We start from the raw sequence: 18,959 nt of genomic DNA on the forward strand, positions 1-18,959 counted from the left end.
GTAGTTTGAACATGAACTCCTGATCCCGATGTAGAAGATGTAAACACTGGTCTCTAGAGACGATATACACTACTTGCACTACTCTTGTCTACAGTGTAGGCGTAGTATAAGGAACAATGTTTCTGTATCGACAGGGGCTACAGCAACCCCACCTTCCACGGCGACAGTGTACAGGCCCCTCCCTTCCGGTCACAGCACAGCTCCCCCAAGCACAGGTGTGCACCGTGCTCAATACAGTACTGGTTCCCCAACTATGTGTTTCGGGAGTTGGTTGTGTGTCAGATTGATTAGATATCACTGCCTATGTGAATGGGTGTATTGGAGTAATCGGCGTTGGCGTCTTGTGGGTGAATGTACGTGAAGGTAGGAGTGTGTGAGGTGTGAATGCACGGGTGTGTGAGTGAATGTGTGGGCGTGTGATTAAAACTAATAAACGCGCATGTTAGTGAAGGCAAATGTGAAAGGGCAGGTGAACGTGTGGTCCAATAAAGGGGGTCAGTTTAAAGGGAGTGTGTGATAAAATCAAATCGTTCAACATCCACTTTCTGGCTGAAATGGGATCACGTGCCTAATGCTCGTTCTGCGTAAGTGCAGGGCCATGTAATCCTCGCCCACTTCAACAGCCCGAGGAAATGTTTGGATCATTAATCTTGAAGCAGGTAACTATTACGGTTGCTAAGAGGTTCAAGTGTCTGTTATTACGCATGGGTAGTGTTGAAAGCGAGCTGATATCACCCAGTCGGTTACTGCGGAGTCAGTTGATGACCGTTGAGACATGGCGGTCATGACATGACACACAACTACTCTTGATGCTTAAATTTAGAAAACAATCCCTTTAAAATCACATACAGATAGTTAGGTTGAGGGGTGTTATTTCTTGGTGTCACGGATTTCATTTAAAAAACCTCTGTTTCTGAACAAGTTCGTGTTTTCCACGGTATTCAAAAAGTGTATATAAGGTCTTAAAGCCAAATCAATTTAACACACACTGCATCCTCTCTAAAGGCGCGTGTAGCTACCTACGAATGACATGGATAACACTGCCTGATAAGAAAGAATAAAAATAGTTTATAATCAACATATGTACATATGTATGTGCCGAATTTACTGCAGTTTTGATGTTTTTCAAAAAGCTACTCAGTATTTAATATTTTGCCTTCATTCTCACTAACACAGTGACTCAGTACTACAGCGATGGAGAAAACCATTGTTAAAGATTAGTGTTTCAGAGTGAAGTCGGGATTTTTGGTTTGATGAAGCTATGTGAACTTTTAAAAATATAATATGAAATCAGTGTCAACAATGTTCACGTAAACAGTTCACTGAAATTATATCATTGTAATTTCGAGAGACAATGGACTGGCATCAGTCGTGTTGATCTACTACTGTACATAACTGTGCATAACTGTGGGTTCAAACTGGGTTCATCAGAAAGTTATAAAATCAGAGAAAGGGCCCAGCAGTTGTCGGGTACGTTCTGTTATTTGTCGTTTTAGCCAATCTGAATCTTTGCTGATGGATAATGCCATGTGTCCATGTTCCACAAAACAATATGGTATCACCAAGGCAATTAAGCACTGTTTATATCCTGCTAATATCCACAATTAACCACCAAAAGGTAACTGAATAATTCTTTCTGATTTAACTGGATGCAAGTCTGACATAATGGTCCTCCATGTGTTGAAATCCAATCAGTAAAGGATTATGCCACGCTTATGTACGCGAGCCCCAATGAAATGTTTGATTGTCAGTATCGAGGCTTATTGACAAAAAAAGCTATTCATTTACCTCATGGTCCCTGGACACTCGACAGGTGGTAAATGTCGGCATAGGCATATTTCAGATTGATTATTTATGACAGCTTTACGTCCGAATATGTTTCGGCAGATAATTTAGATGATTGTGTTGTGGCTTTGGCGCGTTTCTTTACATATACGCAACAGAAGAAATGACGACTTCGCAGCCAGCAATATATCAGTGAATACACTCTGAATTTTCACAGTGTGATAATATATGTTAAGATCCTTTTGAAAACGTTTGTTCGTATTTGTTAACAAAACAACATAAACAAATCTGTGATAATTGTTTTTGTATTTCAATGTTTTTCTCTGATTGTGATCTATGTTTTGTTCTGTGTTTTGTTTTGTTTGACAATGTCCATTATTTGAATGTAGTCCATCGTCTAGTACTCGTCTCTATGACAACGCACCACGGCGTGGCAGTGTCCAGCCCCCTCCAAGCAACTATACCCCTCCCAATTCCTTCTCTCGAGACCACTCACCCACGGGTTACGCAACCAACGACATAGAGCCAGACTACGAAAACCACACGCCTGACAGACGGTAACGTATAACATTTGATATATATATACATATACATATATAACATCTTACGATCATGGTGAACTCTATATATACCTGTCTTTACCACCATGTTCATTGATCCTCACTGTACCACAACACGTGTAAATCACCTGGTGTATGGCACAGTGGTGCATGGCGCTGCTAGTCACAAGTTGTCCAAGTTTATGATTCTTGGCCTTGATAGCAACATCCACACTCAAAAGTTTCACAAACGCAATAAACGTTTCTGCACTGAGTGGAAATGAACCTCCCCGTATTGTTTATACGTGTTGCAGTAATGTATAGGAAACATCCTTGTCCCTTGACCATCTCCTTCAGTTTACACCAACATTTCTCCCTAAATGATAGTCGTTGAACCGCAACATTACATACCTTAACAATCTTGAAAAAGAAGGGATCAGAATTGTTTTACAATAGGCTGTAGAACACGCTTTTTGTAGAGTGATAGGATCGTGTGTAAATAATAACGACATGAATCATTTCATAATCATAGGATGTCTAGCTGAGAACGTCCTTGAGAGTTAAGTGCCGCCATTACATATCCGGCGTGTCAGCTGTGGGCGGGAAGTGATTTGTAATCCTTGATAGAGGCCAAGAGTAGGGTCCCTATCGGGATCTGATCATTTGCGTAACTATTTGTTCTGTGTTACCACATAAGTTTGGGATGCGTTTGGGATGTTCTTTCTAGGGGCAATCCTGCTGTGCAGATCGACCCCCCACCAGAAACAGCGGACAATGAACGGACATCTAGGCGAAGCTCCGCTGTCGCCAGGTCAGTACCAGATTGTAGCAACACCTCACATTTCACTATTGTACAACCGTGTGGATTTCGGAGCTGAAAGATCTAAGATCCAAGCATGCCGTACTGAGGAATGAATGGTTAAAATGAAAGCCATAACTAGACATGACGTGTGCAGTTAAGAAATGGTTTGTTTTGGGTTGTAAGGGCGGTGGGGTAACATGATGGTTAAAGCGTCCGCTCTTCACACCGATGACCCAGGTTCGTTTTCCCACATGGGTTCAGTATGTGAACCAACATACACAAACACGAACCCGAATGTACCCAAAATGAGACGTAAAGATAGGCAGGCACCCCCTGCTGTTTCAAGAGACAAACCGAGTCGTGTTCCGGAATCTGATTGTGGGGAACACCTAAATCAGTGGCGATACAGGAAATGATCCAACATTGGGTGCGTGTAAAATGTTGTATGTCCATTTTCCATACACTTTCAGCAGCCAAAGAACGGAGAAGACAGATCTGACCCATGACGAAATCGACAGCGGAACTGGGAGTCTCGGCCGGTCCGCGGATGAATACACGTCAAAACAGGACGAGTAGGTGGTGCTTTCGCATACCACGTTATATATTTATAGTCTAAAGCAATTTGAGAGCGCTGCCGTGTCCGACTCCGAACCGTAAGACGTCGTTTGAAGGGGGTTCTTCAACGCTGGGTGTATTTTGTCTTAATATCCACCAAAATTGGTTAATCTTCTGTACTGTGGAGTGGGAAAAGAGTTGCCTTAAGAAAGCGGGCAAATATAGCAGATTTAAGTAAATTAATGTAAGCATTATTACTTATTATTCACTTATCACAAGTGGAAACATTCTTTTGCATACAAGCCATTAATCAATGCTTCATTTTCAGGACCAAGGCGTTGCTAGAAGACACATGGGATATATTCAGAGACCGCCCCCTTACTACGGGGGATTCCTGTTTCAAAGGCCTTGGGACTAAGGCCATCAAAGTCAGCAAGGTGGTCGTGGTGATATTGCTGTTGATAGGCGTGATGGGATGTGCAGTCCTCAGCAAACTCAATTTCTTCTTCATATCCAGGCAAATTGGAATACTTCGAATCTCCACGGTCCAGGTACCACAGTCATCCATTGTTGTTCTTGTTGACACACAGTAAAATATCGGGTACCAATGTAACGCTAGCCATTTAATCGTTCGTTTCACTTGCGTTAAGGTTAGGCCTTTCTGTTGCTGCTTGTTATCATATTTATATATGGGGAGAATAGTCCAGCGTTAACTAGCATCATGTCGAGGGCCGAGTTCGATTTTCCACATCCACGGGTTCACTCCAGCTGTTGCCGGAAGTGATATCGCTGAATAAATACACATTGACTATGCTTTTCATTGCAACCAATGTATCATTATCTACGTAGATTATCGCACTAATAATCTTCCATAACATGGGAACCCGTGGAGATCCGGGGCAGAATTGGTCATGAGTAACCAATGCTTGTCGTAAGAGGTGACTAACAGAACCGGGTGGTCAGGGCCGCTGACCTGGTTGACTCATGTCATCCCATCCCGTTTGAGTAGATCGCGTGATGCTCCTGCTGTCGATCACTGGATTGTCTTGTCCAGACTCGATTATTTACACACCGCCGTCATTTATTTGGAGTATTGCTGTGTGCGGCGTTGCACAACAACTACCCGACCAGCCATAACACAGGAAATGGGTACAGGGATGTGAAGCATGGTTCCTCTCATCCAAACATCTCAAACAATTGCTTTTACATTCTTGTCCTTGGTTCCTGCAGGAGACGGTGTTGCTGAACCACTACGCATGGTTGCTGCTCATCTGCCTCAGTCTGCCAGATGTCCTGAAGATCTTTCAGACCTCATGGAATATCATGTTTGGCACAAAGGAGACGTCAGACACACCCGTATTCGTATTTGTAAGTGTCATACTGCTATGGCTTGCAACTGATTCAAGCAACTGATATTTGTGTCGATATTGTTTAAATATTCGATTATGTTGGACACATTTCATATTTTGTTCACAATTTTCTTCAGATTTGTGTGACGGAAGTTCTTCATGGTACTGCTTTGTATGGATTAGCATTTAAAGTGTTTCCCTTCCTCACCATATCGGAATCTTTAACTATCACCATGGCAACAGGGCTATTGCCAGCCCTTACAGGGACTGTGGTTTCTGGAAAGAACAAGGATTGGTTACAGTTTGGAATGCGTCTAGGGGCTCTTTTTCTACAGTGCGGAGCTGTAGTTCTGTGCTCTCTGTGCATTATCTTTTCCGAGGTCAAGGTAGAAGGTGTGAAAGTTAAGGACAGCGATGTTTTGGAACTACGTATATGGGGGGTTGCTGGTCTAGTAATGCTGTCAATGAGGTGGTTGAGCAATTATTTCCCTGAACAGATTGGGAGCATTAAACTTGATCTTGAGTCAAGAACGAAAGGGAACAATAAGGCGTGTTTGATGTCCTCCATACTTCGGATTTTTATTGCCGGGGTATTGCTGAAGTCATACTTGGTACCTGAATTGAAAGACCCTGTACCAGCAATGTATGCATCACCCAGGATAGTTCATATACCACAGACCCCTGTATTTGTACACGATTCAACAACGCCAGCACCAACAACTACAACAACAACATCTACAACAACTCCAACAGCCTTGTCAACATTAATGATTCCGTCAACGAATGTATTCAACGTTACAACTGCTTCAATGCCATTGTCATCTAACGTATCAGCAGCAGCTACTTCTCCAACATCCAGCAAGTCGACCCCCGCCAGCAGTGTGACATCACCAAAACCGATACCCAAAGGCTTGCGTCAACGTGCGACGAAGAAACATCCCAGTCACAGGTCCATACTGATGACCTCGGTCCTGGAGGCGTTCTTCATCCACATCGGCACCACGTGGCTTTGTTTCTACTTCGCTATCACCGCGTGTAAGCTGTGCCTCCAGAGAGTCGCCTTCTCCCTCCCTCTCACCCTCGCGTCCCCAGTCCTCTTCCTGATCCTTCAGTTCCTGCCGCATATTGCCACCATCTTCTCCCTGGGAGGGGACCACAGGATCGAGTTCAACGTCCCAGATATGAACACGAAGTACGGCCTCTTGGTGGGTGCGTTCATTCTGGGCTGGGTCTCCCAGGTTATGATGTGTGTTCATGTGTGGAGAGTGACCCCGGTCAAGAGACTTGCCTTCACTCCGCAGTAAGTATGACCTTTGTAAAGAATTGGTATGTTTCAGTTTCTGCAATTATATACACATTGTATCCTTAAAAGTTCCTCCTGGCCCACACCAAACTTGGCCACAACGACTGTAAGACTTGGCCCTCAGTAACCCATGCTTGTCAAGAGAGGCGACTAGCGGGAGCGATTGGCACATATACTGTCAGTGGGGCCTTAAATAACAAGCAAGCAAGCAACCAACCGGTGAAGGCTAGACAGTTCCTTGACTCGTCAGTGAAAAGTACTCACTTCTGATCTTTCCAACAGATGCGATCTTCTGTCTCAACCAAACATTCCTGTTTGATTTATCGCTTAATAGACTCTGAGAAAGGGGTGCATGGCTTCCATGGCATAAGGCGATTCATAGAGATAGGAATGCATGAATTCAGTGCCATCACACTAGTCGTTAAAACGGCTGCTCATTTCTGAGTGTGGTCAAAAAGTCACAGTTACGAAGTAGTGACATCATGCTGCAATTATGACAAACCGGAAGGGCTCTGTCAGCTACTGGGTAGGAAAAATGTCTAGTATCCACGGCCCGCTGATAACTCTTTGACGGAAACTAATGACGTTTGAACGTTGTGAGTTGTGTTGACCCGGTTCCAGATACAGTTTGGTCGTCAAACGAGGTCTCATACACGCTCATTCAGTCAGTCACTTCATTGCGCTGGAGCAAATATTGTGCCTTCTGATAATAATATGCAGCTAAACTGTCAGAATCCAAACAAAAGTTTCAAGCACCTTTTGTCCATGTCATCATGCCTCTGTCCGTTCACAGTAAGACTGAGGTCCAATGGTGGCCACTCAAACATTATGTACACCGATATTTCAATACACATATATGTCTTTCATCAATATTTCAGCAATTCCATGGTTAATTGAAACAAATGTATTGAAAAATAATCCTTGTTAAGAATAGCCTTCACTGCATTACCGTCAAGCTTACCCTTTCGCAAACACCCGATGTCACCATTCATTTTCAGTGTTCCGGTCATATAATACTCACCTATACTCTTTAGGTCTAATTCTTTCGGTAATCGTGAGTGAGTGAGTGAGTGAGTTTTTCGTCCTACTCAGCAATATTCCAGCTATATGGCGGCGGTCTGTAAACAACCGAGCCCGGACCAGACAATCCAAGGACAAACAGCATGAGCATCGATCTACGCAATTGGAATGCGTTGACATGTGTCAAGTCAGCGAGCATGACCGACCAATCCCGTATCTCACCCCATACGGCAAGCATTGGGTGCTGAAGACCCATTCTAACCCCGATCTAAACGGGTCTCGATATTCGAGACTGGTTATTCTCTGGCCTGTATGACCTAGTACTGTTTCTTGGTTACCAGTCTCCGTATGTTGCAGGTTGTTTATACTGCCCCACTACTGCAGCCCCGTCGCCGATCTTGCCTTGCTCCACAGTCGGCGACAACTGAAGGACGAGGCCGACACACCAGACTCCCAGAGTCACCCCATGATCTACATATGTGCGACGATGTGGCACGAAAACGAGCAGGAGATGATGCAGATCCTGACATCGCTGTTCAGGTAGAGCGTGATAGTGTATTGCAGTACGATAACCCTCTGTAACACCTGAAGACATGTTCATTAAGAACAGTTCTTGTGCTTTATCTGAGTCACTTCCATAGAAATTCTGCAGCATTGACGGCAATCTTTGGTTGCTTTACGGAGCACCAAGTTTTTTATTGTCAGACATTTAAAAGGTTGGGTTTTTTTTACACTCTCTTTTATAATATCCGCCCTGAAGGACAAATGACTGACGTCAAGGGCTTTTTTGAACAACCGGGATCTTAGCACTATACAAAAGTCCTGTTACTCTATTCTGTTAGGCTGTATAAACAAAATTAAATGTTTCTCGGGCACACTTTTTTCAAACGTGACGAGGGCGATCAAAAACATTTTGATAGAAAAAAAGTGAAGAGAGAGGAACACATTTTTTTATTTTTTTCTGTCTGTAGAAAGTTTAGCATGTGTTGTAGATTCACTCACACTCGTTCATACAGGCACTCATCCTTATAGTGGACAAATGATCGGGACGCGGTAAAGTCAAAATTATTTTGTAACAAATAACCTATAAAAGTGATGCGCCGATGCCTGAGAAACATTATTTACGCTTACGTGATTATCGAACGTGTATCTTTATCTATAATCACTGGAATATCAGTCATACGTGTGTGTGACTGAACCAATGAACATATTCGCCGTCAAGTGACATCCCCTCTATGTTTAGATTAGACGCGGATCAGTGTGCTAAGAGGATTGCAAAGGACAAACTGAATGCGGATGTAGACTACTACGAGTTTGAAGGTCAGTAGTGAGTGGGTGTGGTTTTACGCCGCCTTTAGCAATATTCCAGCAATATCAAGGCAGGGGACACAGAAATGGGCTTCACACATCACCATGTGGGGAATCAAACCAATAGACAACCTCATCGACCCCGAAGGCCATTAGTGATGTGCCATTTGCGTCTCATTGCATACTGCACCGCCTTCCTTGTGGAGGTTCGATTCCTGGCGTCAAACGATGGTACCTATTATTACCTTGCCTGCTGCTCAGTCTTGAGGGCATTAACAGGCACAGAGCCGGCTGTGCGATGTGCAAACTCCGGAATGTATGTCTGATTGTCAGCATGCGCGATGATGTAGATAAGTGACCCTTAGCTAGGGAATTATTCCACCATATAAGGCAACACAACTACACAGACTAATAAATACATCTTAATGAAAATGTAAATGACTTCGCGCAGTGCATATCCTGTTTGATGACGCCTTGTGTGATGAGACAGTGGAGGAAGGGCCGGAGAAGAAGAGGAAGAAAACAGGAAGACGAGCACCAAATGACTTTGTTCTTCTCCTCAACAGACTCCTAGACGAAGCAGCAAGGTAAGGACACCATGGACGGCGGGGTAATGCTGTGTTATAGTGAGAACAAAATAGTCTGTTTGCAGACTAGGATGAATTTCACTTTAAGCAAAAAAGTAAACCAAATATAGTGCAGTTAAGATTGCGAATCCTCATAATTCCTTATTATTGGTTTGTATTACAAGGGGTAAGCGCAGTAGTTGAAACAGTGAAACAAATGCACGTACGGTACGTGATGAGCGTTAACTTAAACTAATCCTACTTGTTCTCGGTGTTTAATTTAATGCATACCCCCTTAAAGCGAATTGAAACTATGATACTTTGTTAAACAACTTTTATCCTAAGTTGAATAAAATTCTGAGATTTAAATCTTCAGTTGGCAAGGTAACATTATGGGGATTCGCTGTCTTAATTTCACTTTATTCGATTTACTTTTTTGTTTAAAGTGAAATTCATCGGTACGCTTTCTCTGGAAACAGACAACAGGCGTCATCCTATGTTGCTTGCTGCCGTGGTGCCAGTAAGGTTAAGGTACTGTAATTTTGCATGATAAGTCAGGGAAATGAGGGTGCATGAGTGGGACTGGTTCGACGACGCATTTAGCAATATTCCAACAATATCACGATCGGGGACGCAAGAAACAGGCATCACTTGCCACCTGTGTGAATAATCGAACCAGGGCTTTGGGTGGGAATGACAAAGACTCCTCCTTGGATTGTTAGTAGCCATTTGAGCATGTCCGAGAATGTTGAAGACCTATCTACGTTTCACTCATGTCATGAGCTGATATACATTGCAGAGGCGTGTCAGGCCTGACTGTGTAATTAACAGTCACTTGAGTGACTTCAGTTTTACGCCGCATTCAGCAATATTTCAGCTATATAGCCGCTGCCTGTAAATAATCACGTCTGGATCAGACAATCCACTGATCAACTGCATGAGCATCGATCTAAGCAACTGGGAACCGATGACATGTGTCAAGCATGTCAGCAGGCCTGACCACCCGATCCCGTTATCTTTCATCTCTTAAACATCTCAACACATGATATGCCGAGTTGGACCTGGTTTCAACTTGGGTCAGAGATACATGGATGGTATGGCCAGACATGGCCATTCTGAGATTACCATCTGTAGATTCCTCTTATAACCATAACTTTATTCCCTGGATTGTTTGTCCATAGTTGATTTATCACAAACAGCTCGGATGGCAAAATGAGACGTTTAATCTGAAACACTCGGAGTCTTCTTGAAAAATAAAACTTTTTAAAGTCTGACAATACCTTTATCGTGGACGTTATCCGTATGTGATAATGGAAGTACCCACTTCATTACTACAGAGGAACTTCCTCGTGAATGTTACAAAGGAAAATAAGATAACTCAAGACTCTGAACTAAACACTATCTGTTAGAACGACAAGAGCATGTCTGTCGCTCCTGATGTCCTTCAGTGATAAATATCGACAGTCTTGCATATAACATCCTCATGACGAACCGTCTCTGAAGAGGGATGTCATGTCCCATTCGCAAAAGTTATTGCTGGGTGTCGGTTTCGAACCTAATAATTAGACATAACAGCCTTTCACCCTGAAGGTCCCATCGGCGCTTTGAACAAACTGTTCTGATATTCTATATGACAGATAGATGTACCTACAAGAGTTCTAAATATAGTAGAACAGATTGTCGACAGATATTACCACACACGTATGCTAGGTTTGCGTTTCCAATACACCCCGCTGTGATATTCCCAAGTGTAAAGTAAATCTCACTCATCCTATACGGGCAAATGAATTCATTTGCAAATTATAAACTTATGGAAACAAGCAAGAGAACACAAGACGGTTTGTTTCTAGAAATTCACCCACAGTGCAATACAAAGCTTATGAAGAAACCTGGAAAAGAACAAAGAAACACTTTTTCTTTTAGGTGTTTCCTTATATGTTTCCATGATTATATATGTTTATATATATCCTGATACATGACAATATACATTAGTTGTCACCTTTCAGCGAGTACCTCAACCGGCCTGTGAAGCTGAAAAAGGCCGTGAAGTGCAAAACACCTTATGGTGCTCGGATAGAATGGATTTTCCCAGGACAAAACAAGTTCATAGTACACCTCAAAGATAAAGACAAGATCAGACACCGGAAGAGATGGTCGCAGGTAGTACACGTGATCCTATCTTCCACATCCATGTGGAGTGAGTGAGTTTAGTTTTGCGCCGCACTCACCAATATTCCAACTATATGGTGGAGGTCTGTAAATAATCGAGTCTGGACCAGACAATCCAGTGATCAACAGCATGAGCGCCTATTCTACCCCGGGACCTTCATGGATCGAGTGAGTGAGTGAGTGAGTGAGTGAGTGAGTGAGTGAGAGAGTGTGTTACATCTGTAGTCGTTTCCAAGCCACAGGATTGGAACACAAGAAAAGATTATATACTTTGGTGAATCTAGTTGTGGAAGCAGATGTTGATACAATGAGTGTCGTTACAGGTAATGTACATGTACTACCTCCTGGGCTTCAAGCTGACAGAAGGTCACGCCAAGTCCATCAATATGAATGAGGTCTCGTCCACTGGTGATTTCCTCCATGCCCTGCCAGAACACATGGTCCAAACTGTAAGTCGACACCCCTTGTCTCTCCCACAAAACATGGTCCAAGCTGTAAGTCGACACCCCTTGTCTCTGCCGCAAAACATGGTCCAAACTGTAAGTCGTCACCCCTCGTCTCTGCCACAAAACATGGTCCAAGCTGGAAGTCGTCACCCCTCGTCTCTGCCACAAAACATGGTCCAAACTGTAAGTCGACACCCCTCGTCTCTGCCACAAAACATGGTCCAAACTGTAAGTCGACACCCCTCGTCTCTCCCACAAAATATGGTCCTAACTGTAAGTCGTCACCCCTTGTCTCTGTCACAAAACATGGTCCAAGCTGTAAGTCGTCACCCTTGTCTCTGTCACAAAACATGGTCCAAGCTATAAGTCGACACCCCTCGTCTCTCCCACAAAACATGCTCCAAACTGTAAGTCGACACCGCCATGTCTGTGCCAGACAACATGATCCAAACTGTAAGTCGACACCCACAGACGGAGAAGTCACAAGTCTGTTTCATATGATTTTGACATCGAGGTGTCCCTTCGTATGAGGGTAATATACGCCGCATGCTGTCTCTTTGTGTGAGGCTAATGTTCTCTGTACGTTGTCTCTTTGTCTGAGGGTAATGTTCAACGTGTATGTTGTATCCTCGTGTGAATGTGCTGTTCTTCGTATGTCCAGGCTAACAGCACCTTCGTGCTGGCCCTGGATGGCGATGTGGACTTCGAGCCCGAGGCTGTCCATCTCCTGGTTGACCGAATGAAGAAGAACCCAGATGTTGGTGCAGCCTGTGGAAGAATCAAACCAAAGGGGTCAGGTGAGATACAAAATGTACATACAAAACGATCGATAGTCTCACTTGATTCATTTTTGGAGGTATATACCGTGTTCATTCGTCACGTCGACAGTCAGAGTGTCGATTTCCACTATGGGTACAATAAGTAAATATCACTTTTGGTTTTGCCATTATAACAGCGACAAAACTCAACCTCACTCACTCCTTTAAGATCTGAATTAAACAGTAATCAGGATACGATACTTAAATTGTAAACACGTAAATCTACAGTAGTCGTCGTCGTCGTAAGAGACGATGAACAGGATTGGGTGGTCCATTTCTCAGACATCGTTGACTCCTCTCATCGTTTCCCAACTGCGTAGATTGATGTTCACGCTGTTGAATATTGGATTGTCTGGTCCGGACTCGATTATTTACAGACCACTGTCATAAACGCTTAAACCTAGACTCACTCACTCGCTGCTCTAACTTGCCTCGCTCAGACGCTCCAGACATCAATGGTTATAGGGTTCAAATGCCCTGATTATGTTTCTAGGTTCAAGCACCTTGCTCTGGGGTTTCATCAATGAGGTTCACATATGAGACCAGCATCACTTCGACCTTTCCTCCCACATTAAGTTGACAATCCATGATACATCGAAGTTATTTTCACCGTCAAACCCAACTCACTCACTCGACCTTATGTTGACTCCAAATCAGACATACACTCCTTAGTATCCATTACTTTGTTGTAGCACCACTGTCTAATCTCAAATAATGACCCACTTGTACTCAGGTCCCGTAGTGTGGTACCAGAAGTTCGAGTATGCCATTGGTCACTGGCTCCAGAAGTCCGCGGAGCACGTGTTCGGGTGTGTGCTGTGCAGCCCAGGCTGTTTTAGCCTGTTCCGAGCCCGCTGCGTCATGGACGACAACGTGATGAAGACGTACACCAAGAAGCCCGTAACTGCCAGACACCATCTCCAGTATGACCAGGGTATGTTGGCCTACCATGCAAGAGGAACACCTTGTTCACGTGTTTCCAGATCAGTCGAGTTCGTGCCCACGTATTTTGACACCACCTAATTAACACCACGAAGGCAGATGAAATGTCAAGTCGCTACTTCAACAAGAGACGTAGGTCATCGGCACATAGCAATGAAATGTCTGTATTTGTGTCGGAAGTATATATTCTGGATGTTTCAAATGATGTTTCTAGTATTTCTTTGTCTTGAAAGGAAGCTGGACGTAATCTCTTTAAAGGCTATGTCGCAGTTTGCAATGAAATGTAATAAATCAACATATATCATTTTGGTGTATTATGTATGAGTATGTGTTTGTACCCTCTACAATTTTGTTACGTTCAGACTTGTTGATCAAAAACACACTCCACACACACACGCGCATATATATATATATATATATATATATATATATATATATATATATATATATATATATATATATATATATATATATATATATATATATATATATATATATATATATATATATATATATATATCTTCTTTCTCTGACTGCGGCGTAAGAACTCCTTTATCCCCGATAAAACGTATCCCAGATAGCACCAGTTCCGTGTTTTGTTTCAGGGGAGGACCGATGGCTGTGCACCCTCTTGCTCCAGCAGGGTTACAGAGTGGAGTACTGTGCCGCTAGCGAAGCCCTCACCTTTGCCCCTGAAGGGTTCAAGGAGTTCTTCAACCAGAGACGCCGGTGGCTTCCCTCAACTATGGCCAACGTCCTTGACCTCCTACAGAGCCGCGGCACCACTGTCATGAAGAACAAGAACATCTCCAACTTATACATCTTCTACCAAACAGTACTCTTCGCGTCTTCTATTCTGGGACCTGCAACTGTTCTCCTCGCCATCGAGTCCTCTGTGGAGGCAGTGTTCACGATGCCAAGCTGGGCTGCCTACCTGTGTTGCTACGGACCCAACATCCTGTTTTCCTACGCCTGTCTCCGGTTCAAGGCCGACACTCAGCTGAACATAGCAATTGTTCTGAGTACTTTATTCGCTTTGGTGATGATGGCAGTAATGGTTGGAACTGTGGTGAATGTTGTCCAAGAAGGATGGCTCACTCCCAATGCCTTCTTTATATACGTGTTGATTGGTTCGTTTGTCCTCCCTGGGATAATGCATCCACACGAGTTCACTGATCTTATCTGGGGTGTGCTGTATTTTCTGTGCATTCCAGCTGGTTACCTGTTTCTTGTTATATACAGTATTTGCAACCTCAACATCATCTCGTGGGGAACCCGAGAGGTGAAGTCCATCAACGAGCAGCAAGACGAGCACACAGTGAAGGATGAAACTGGGGACCAGGCTGTTGTGTATCTTGGAGAAGCCGCAAAACATCTCCGAAACCAGATTGCACAAGATGGCCAGGACAGCGGATGTTGTAGCGGCTTCACAGCATTGTTTCGACGAATGCGCAGTCAGCTAACAGTCAACGCAACGCTTTTGTTCATCCTTGAGGCTCTAACACGGATGGAGCGGGGAAGCACGAATTCAAATGAACCAAAGGAATCAACCAAACCAAAAATATCACGTCAAAGAAAGATTTCAAGGAACAATCAGATTATTACAATTACAGAAACTATGTCCGTAGCCTCCAATGAAGCCGATCCAACCTCAGACTGGATCCTGACTGACGACTACATCGAAGGTGAATTGACGACTATGGATAAGAAAGAAAACCAGTTCTGGACAAAGTTCATCCCTAAATACCTCGAACCGATCGACAAGAACCCGGCGGTGGAAGCAAAGATCAAAGAGGACATGTTAGAACTGAGGAACAACTCGGCTTTTGCGTTTTTCTTCCTGAACGGTCTTTGGTTGGTCATAATGACAGCTCTTCAGGAGGTGAAGCAGGAACTGAACATCGTCATCCATCAAAAGAACGGCCCGCCCATCACAGTCCAACCTCTGGGGATGCTGTTCTTGGCAATCTTCGCTCTTCTCCTCCTGATGCAGATGATGGCAATGATGAAGCATCGTTACGGAACCTTTCTCCATGTTCTCGCATTCACAAATTTGAGATCAAGTAATGAGGAGCGAGATAAAGTGGAGACTGTTTCCCGTCTTCAGAACCCAGATAGCATGCATCAGACACCGGATGTTGTCATACAAGACCCGCATGGCCAGGACGATGGTGACTTCGAAGCTGATTATTCCGACGGTGAAGAAAATCCACCCCCTGTGCAGAGACCCTCAGACCCTGCTGGAAATCTGCCAACTCGGGAGGATTCTTTTATGCTGCGGAGATATATTCAAAATACTTCCGGTTCACGTCCGCCCGTGCGGTACAGGCGTGACGTCCACGTGTCACGTGATAAGCGGGAGGTCGTGGATTATCAAAGTACATTCAACCGCATGTACAGTACGATACGACAGGCTAACAGGGGGAGGCGACCGGCTTCAAATATGTTTCCTCAGAACCAACCAATTTACGAGTATTGATATTGCATCGTATTAATACGGCGGCGTTTTCGCAATATTTCAAAACGATGAAAATGTGCAATTCTGTATATACAATGTAATCGATATTTATAATTTTAAGAGAAGCATGATACAGTATTGCAGGTTACCTTCTAGTAGATCAAATGTATGTGTGCAATCAGTGAGGTTTTGTATGCAATCCAAGTACCGCTTTCACATTGTTGTGCGCACTTTGACAGTACACGTGGTACCCGGAAGTACACGTGAAGCACATTTGCCCGATGATCAGGGACATATGTACTCAGTGTAATTGATGACGATTCTGACATTCACTCACCTCTGACAACGGCAGTGATTATCGTGAACTAATGAAACAGTTGACAATAGTAATCCCTTCGGTTATATGGGCATTTTGACGATGACTTACTCCTCATAATGAGCATCGTAACGCACCTGACATACACGTGTTGACTGCTGGGAGAGCATAAGGGCGAAAAGTCTGAATTTATGCTTGCCTCATGGACCTGTCATTCTCATAAGATGAATATTGTTTGGAAAAGGAACGTTTTGCCTCGGTATGATTATCATTATAATGTCGCTATTTATTGTGTTGCCGTAATATTTTGTACCAGTACAGTACCTAGTACAAACATGTCTCAGGCGATATTGGCCCCGTGTTGAGAAAATACTGAAAGCAAGAATTTTCAACCTCTTTGCCCAAGCAAAGGGGGTTTATCGTTCTGCGAAATATATCTTATCGCCTACAGTAGTGGACTGTAGAGAAGGTGGTGCCACACTAGATCAGTATGTGTAGAACTACCCGCTTAAGAACCATGGAACTCTGTGTCAGAACGGGGTGGTGGGGTAGTAGTTAAAACGTTCGCTCGACACGCCGAATACCTGGATTCGCTTCCCCACATATTCACAATTGTGAAATATTGGCGAAATATTGCAAAAGGCGGGGTAAAGTCAAACTCACTCACACCCTGTGTCAGAACCATGCACTATAGATGATGTCACCTAGTTGCGAGCTCCAGACATACATTCTATGTTGAACTGACACAAAATCTGTAACACTGGTTGAGGTATCGTTAAATTCACTCGTTCTAGAAGGTTCGTTCGTTAGTCATAGGTGTGATGGTAATTTATATTGGTTTCATTGGAATAGTGTTGTAATAGAAGCGAGGAACATAGAAGATGTTTTGTAAAATAGTCTCGAATTTTACTTGTCTACTTTTATTTGCATATCTGTCTGTAGAACAAGGTAGAGTGTTGCTTTCTCACATTCCATAATCTACTCCATTTTTATCCAACGCTTATAGCACGCATTTGAAACAGCCAGCTGGAAATTAGATAAAATTAAATAAATATATATAAAATTCCGTTATACGTAAATGTGTCAAAGTATCACAAGTTAACAACGTCTTTACGTGCGTTTTCGAATCTTGTGTCCATGACAACACAAGCGCATTCAATGCAATGTCAGTTATGAAACCGGGGCCAATGCTACGTCTATAATGAAATAACGTCGTGTACCGTGTCCTGTCTTACACCCAAGTGAACAGAGTCATTCGTCTCTGCCGGTAATGTACATTGAGAGTTGCGTTATGAAGTTACGGCAACATCCATCAATCATGTACTGGTGCAGCCGTGTTCTGCCCAGAATGCCTTTGGCAGCATACCGAAGATCTGTGCAAAGGCGTTATGTATGTTTTAGATACGTGTGTTGCATGGCCGTCATCACAGTCAGTTACACCGTCAATGCACTATATATGACCGTTCCCCTTTAAATGACGGGGAAAGTAGACCCCAAAACATCCGAACACACAATGCAATGAAAATTAGAGTTAGACAATACTTAAAGTGATTGCGAACAAACCTGAAAGCAATCGCCAAAACGCTGCAAACTAAAGGTCCATAACTCAGGTACAGTACAGTACAGGTTAATAATACATTCCTTGTTTGTTTCAGTTATTACCAGCATGAAAAGGTATTTTTGCTTACATGTCAACTTCAGTTTTGTATTTTATACGTTCACCCTCATCGATCTTGTCCAGCAAGTGTGCTAGTATTTGTTACACAGCTAGGTAGCAGTAGTTTTGTCACTCCTGTATGTGTGCAATGTATACTTGTCAAAAGGTTTTGGGATTAAAATGTTTTTAGAAATACATTTCTTTCATCGTGACTGAGAGTTTCTAGTTACCATCCCGAAAATAAGAGAGTTGTTTCAGTTGTCACTCTTGGTAATGACATGTACAACAGTCCGTGGCACTTGGAGGCTCTCAGTATCGCAGAAAACTGACGATTCCACATGGTCGTCGTTTACGATATCAACGACGCAGTCCACACTGTCGAGGATGTTGCTCACACTGCCAACGACAAAAATAATTACTTTCACCAACAACTATGTAACGGTCACAATCAAGCTTTATCAATGGAGCAATCCACACATGTCGACAGTTCTGCTTGTAAACACTGTCAAGGACACCGCTCACACCGTTAACGCTCTCACTCACAATAGCTACTATTTACAGTACAGCCCAGTCACGAGTGTTGATTCTACGATAACAGGTTCGCTGACCTGACTGATCTGTGCCATCGTGTGCCAAATGCGTGGACCCCTGTTCATGATTTCAGTCACAGGATTGTCTGGTCCAGACTAGACTTTTTATACAGCTCCGTCATGTAGCTGAATTTCAATGTTAAACAACCAGCAAACAAACGATTACGATGTGGCTCTAATTATCAACTACACCGTCTACACGGCAACGCTACTTGGACGCTCTCGCTAAGATGTAGCTATAACTAAGTCATTGACGATGTCCACACTATGACAATGATTACGCTACCAACGACGGCGCTCACACAATTCGCATCATTAAAGATTGGTTCACTCTCC

The 18,959-nt window shown here is 43.4% G+C and overlaps 1 protein-coding gene across 1 annotated transcript in view; it reads left to right on the forward strand.

The window, feature by feature from the left end:
* The window catches only part of LOC137266190 (chitin synthase chs-2-like), a 29,183-nt gene extending 10,953 nt beyond the window's left edge, over positions 1 to 18,230 (forward strand). Inside the window, exons 4-18 of the mRNA XM_067801696.1 lie at positions 135 to 215; positions 2,175 to 2,342; positions 3,052 to 3,135; positions 3,600 to 3,698; positions 4,010 to 4,232; positions 4,912 to 5,049; positions 5,168 to 6,330; positions 7,711 to 7,893; positions 8,597 to 8,673; positions 9,113 to 9,248; positions 11,234 to 11,387; positions 11,720 to 11,845; positions 12,504 to 12,639; positions 13,394 to 13,594; positions 14,208 to 18,230. Of these exons, the coding sequence (XP_067657797.1) occupies positions 135 to 215; positions 2,175 to 2,342; positions 3,052 to 3,135; positions 3,600 to 3,698; positions 4,010 to 4,232; positions 4,912 to 5,049; positions 5,168 to 6,330; positions 7,711 to 7,893; positions 8,597 to 8,673; positions 9,113 to 9,248; positions 11,234 to 11,387; positions 11,720 to 11,845; positions 12,504 to 12,639; positions 13,394 to 13,594; positions 14,208 to 16,081 (4,843 nt within the window). The 3' untranslated portion in view covers positions 16,082 to 18,230. The remainder of the gene's footprint in view (positions 1 to 134; positions 216 to 2,174; positions 2,343 to 3,051; positions 3,136 to 3,599; positions 3,699 to 4,009; positions 4,233 to 4,911; positions 5,050 to 5,167; positions 6,331 to 7,710; positions 7,894 to 8,596; positions 8,674 to 9,112; positions 9,249 to 11,233; positions 11,388 to 11,719; positions 11,846 to 12,503; positions 12,640 to 13,393; positions 13,595 to 14,207) is intronic.
* The last annotated feature ends 729 nt before the right edge of the window (positions 18,231 to 18,959 follow it).

Source organism: Haliotis asinina, chromosome 15 (genome assembly GCF_037392515.1).
Source record: "Haliotis asinina isolate JCU_RB_2024 chromosome 15, JCU_Hal_asi_v2, whole genome shotgun sequence".
NCBI classification, from domain to species: domain Eukaryota; kingdom Metazoa; phylum Mollusca; class Gastropoda; order Lepetellida; family Haliotidae; genus Haliotis; species Haliotis asinina.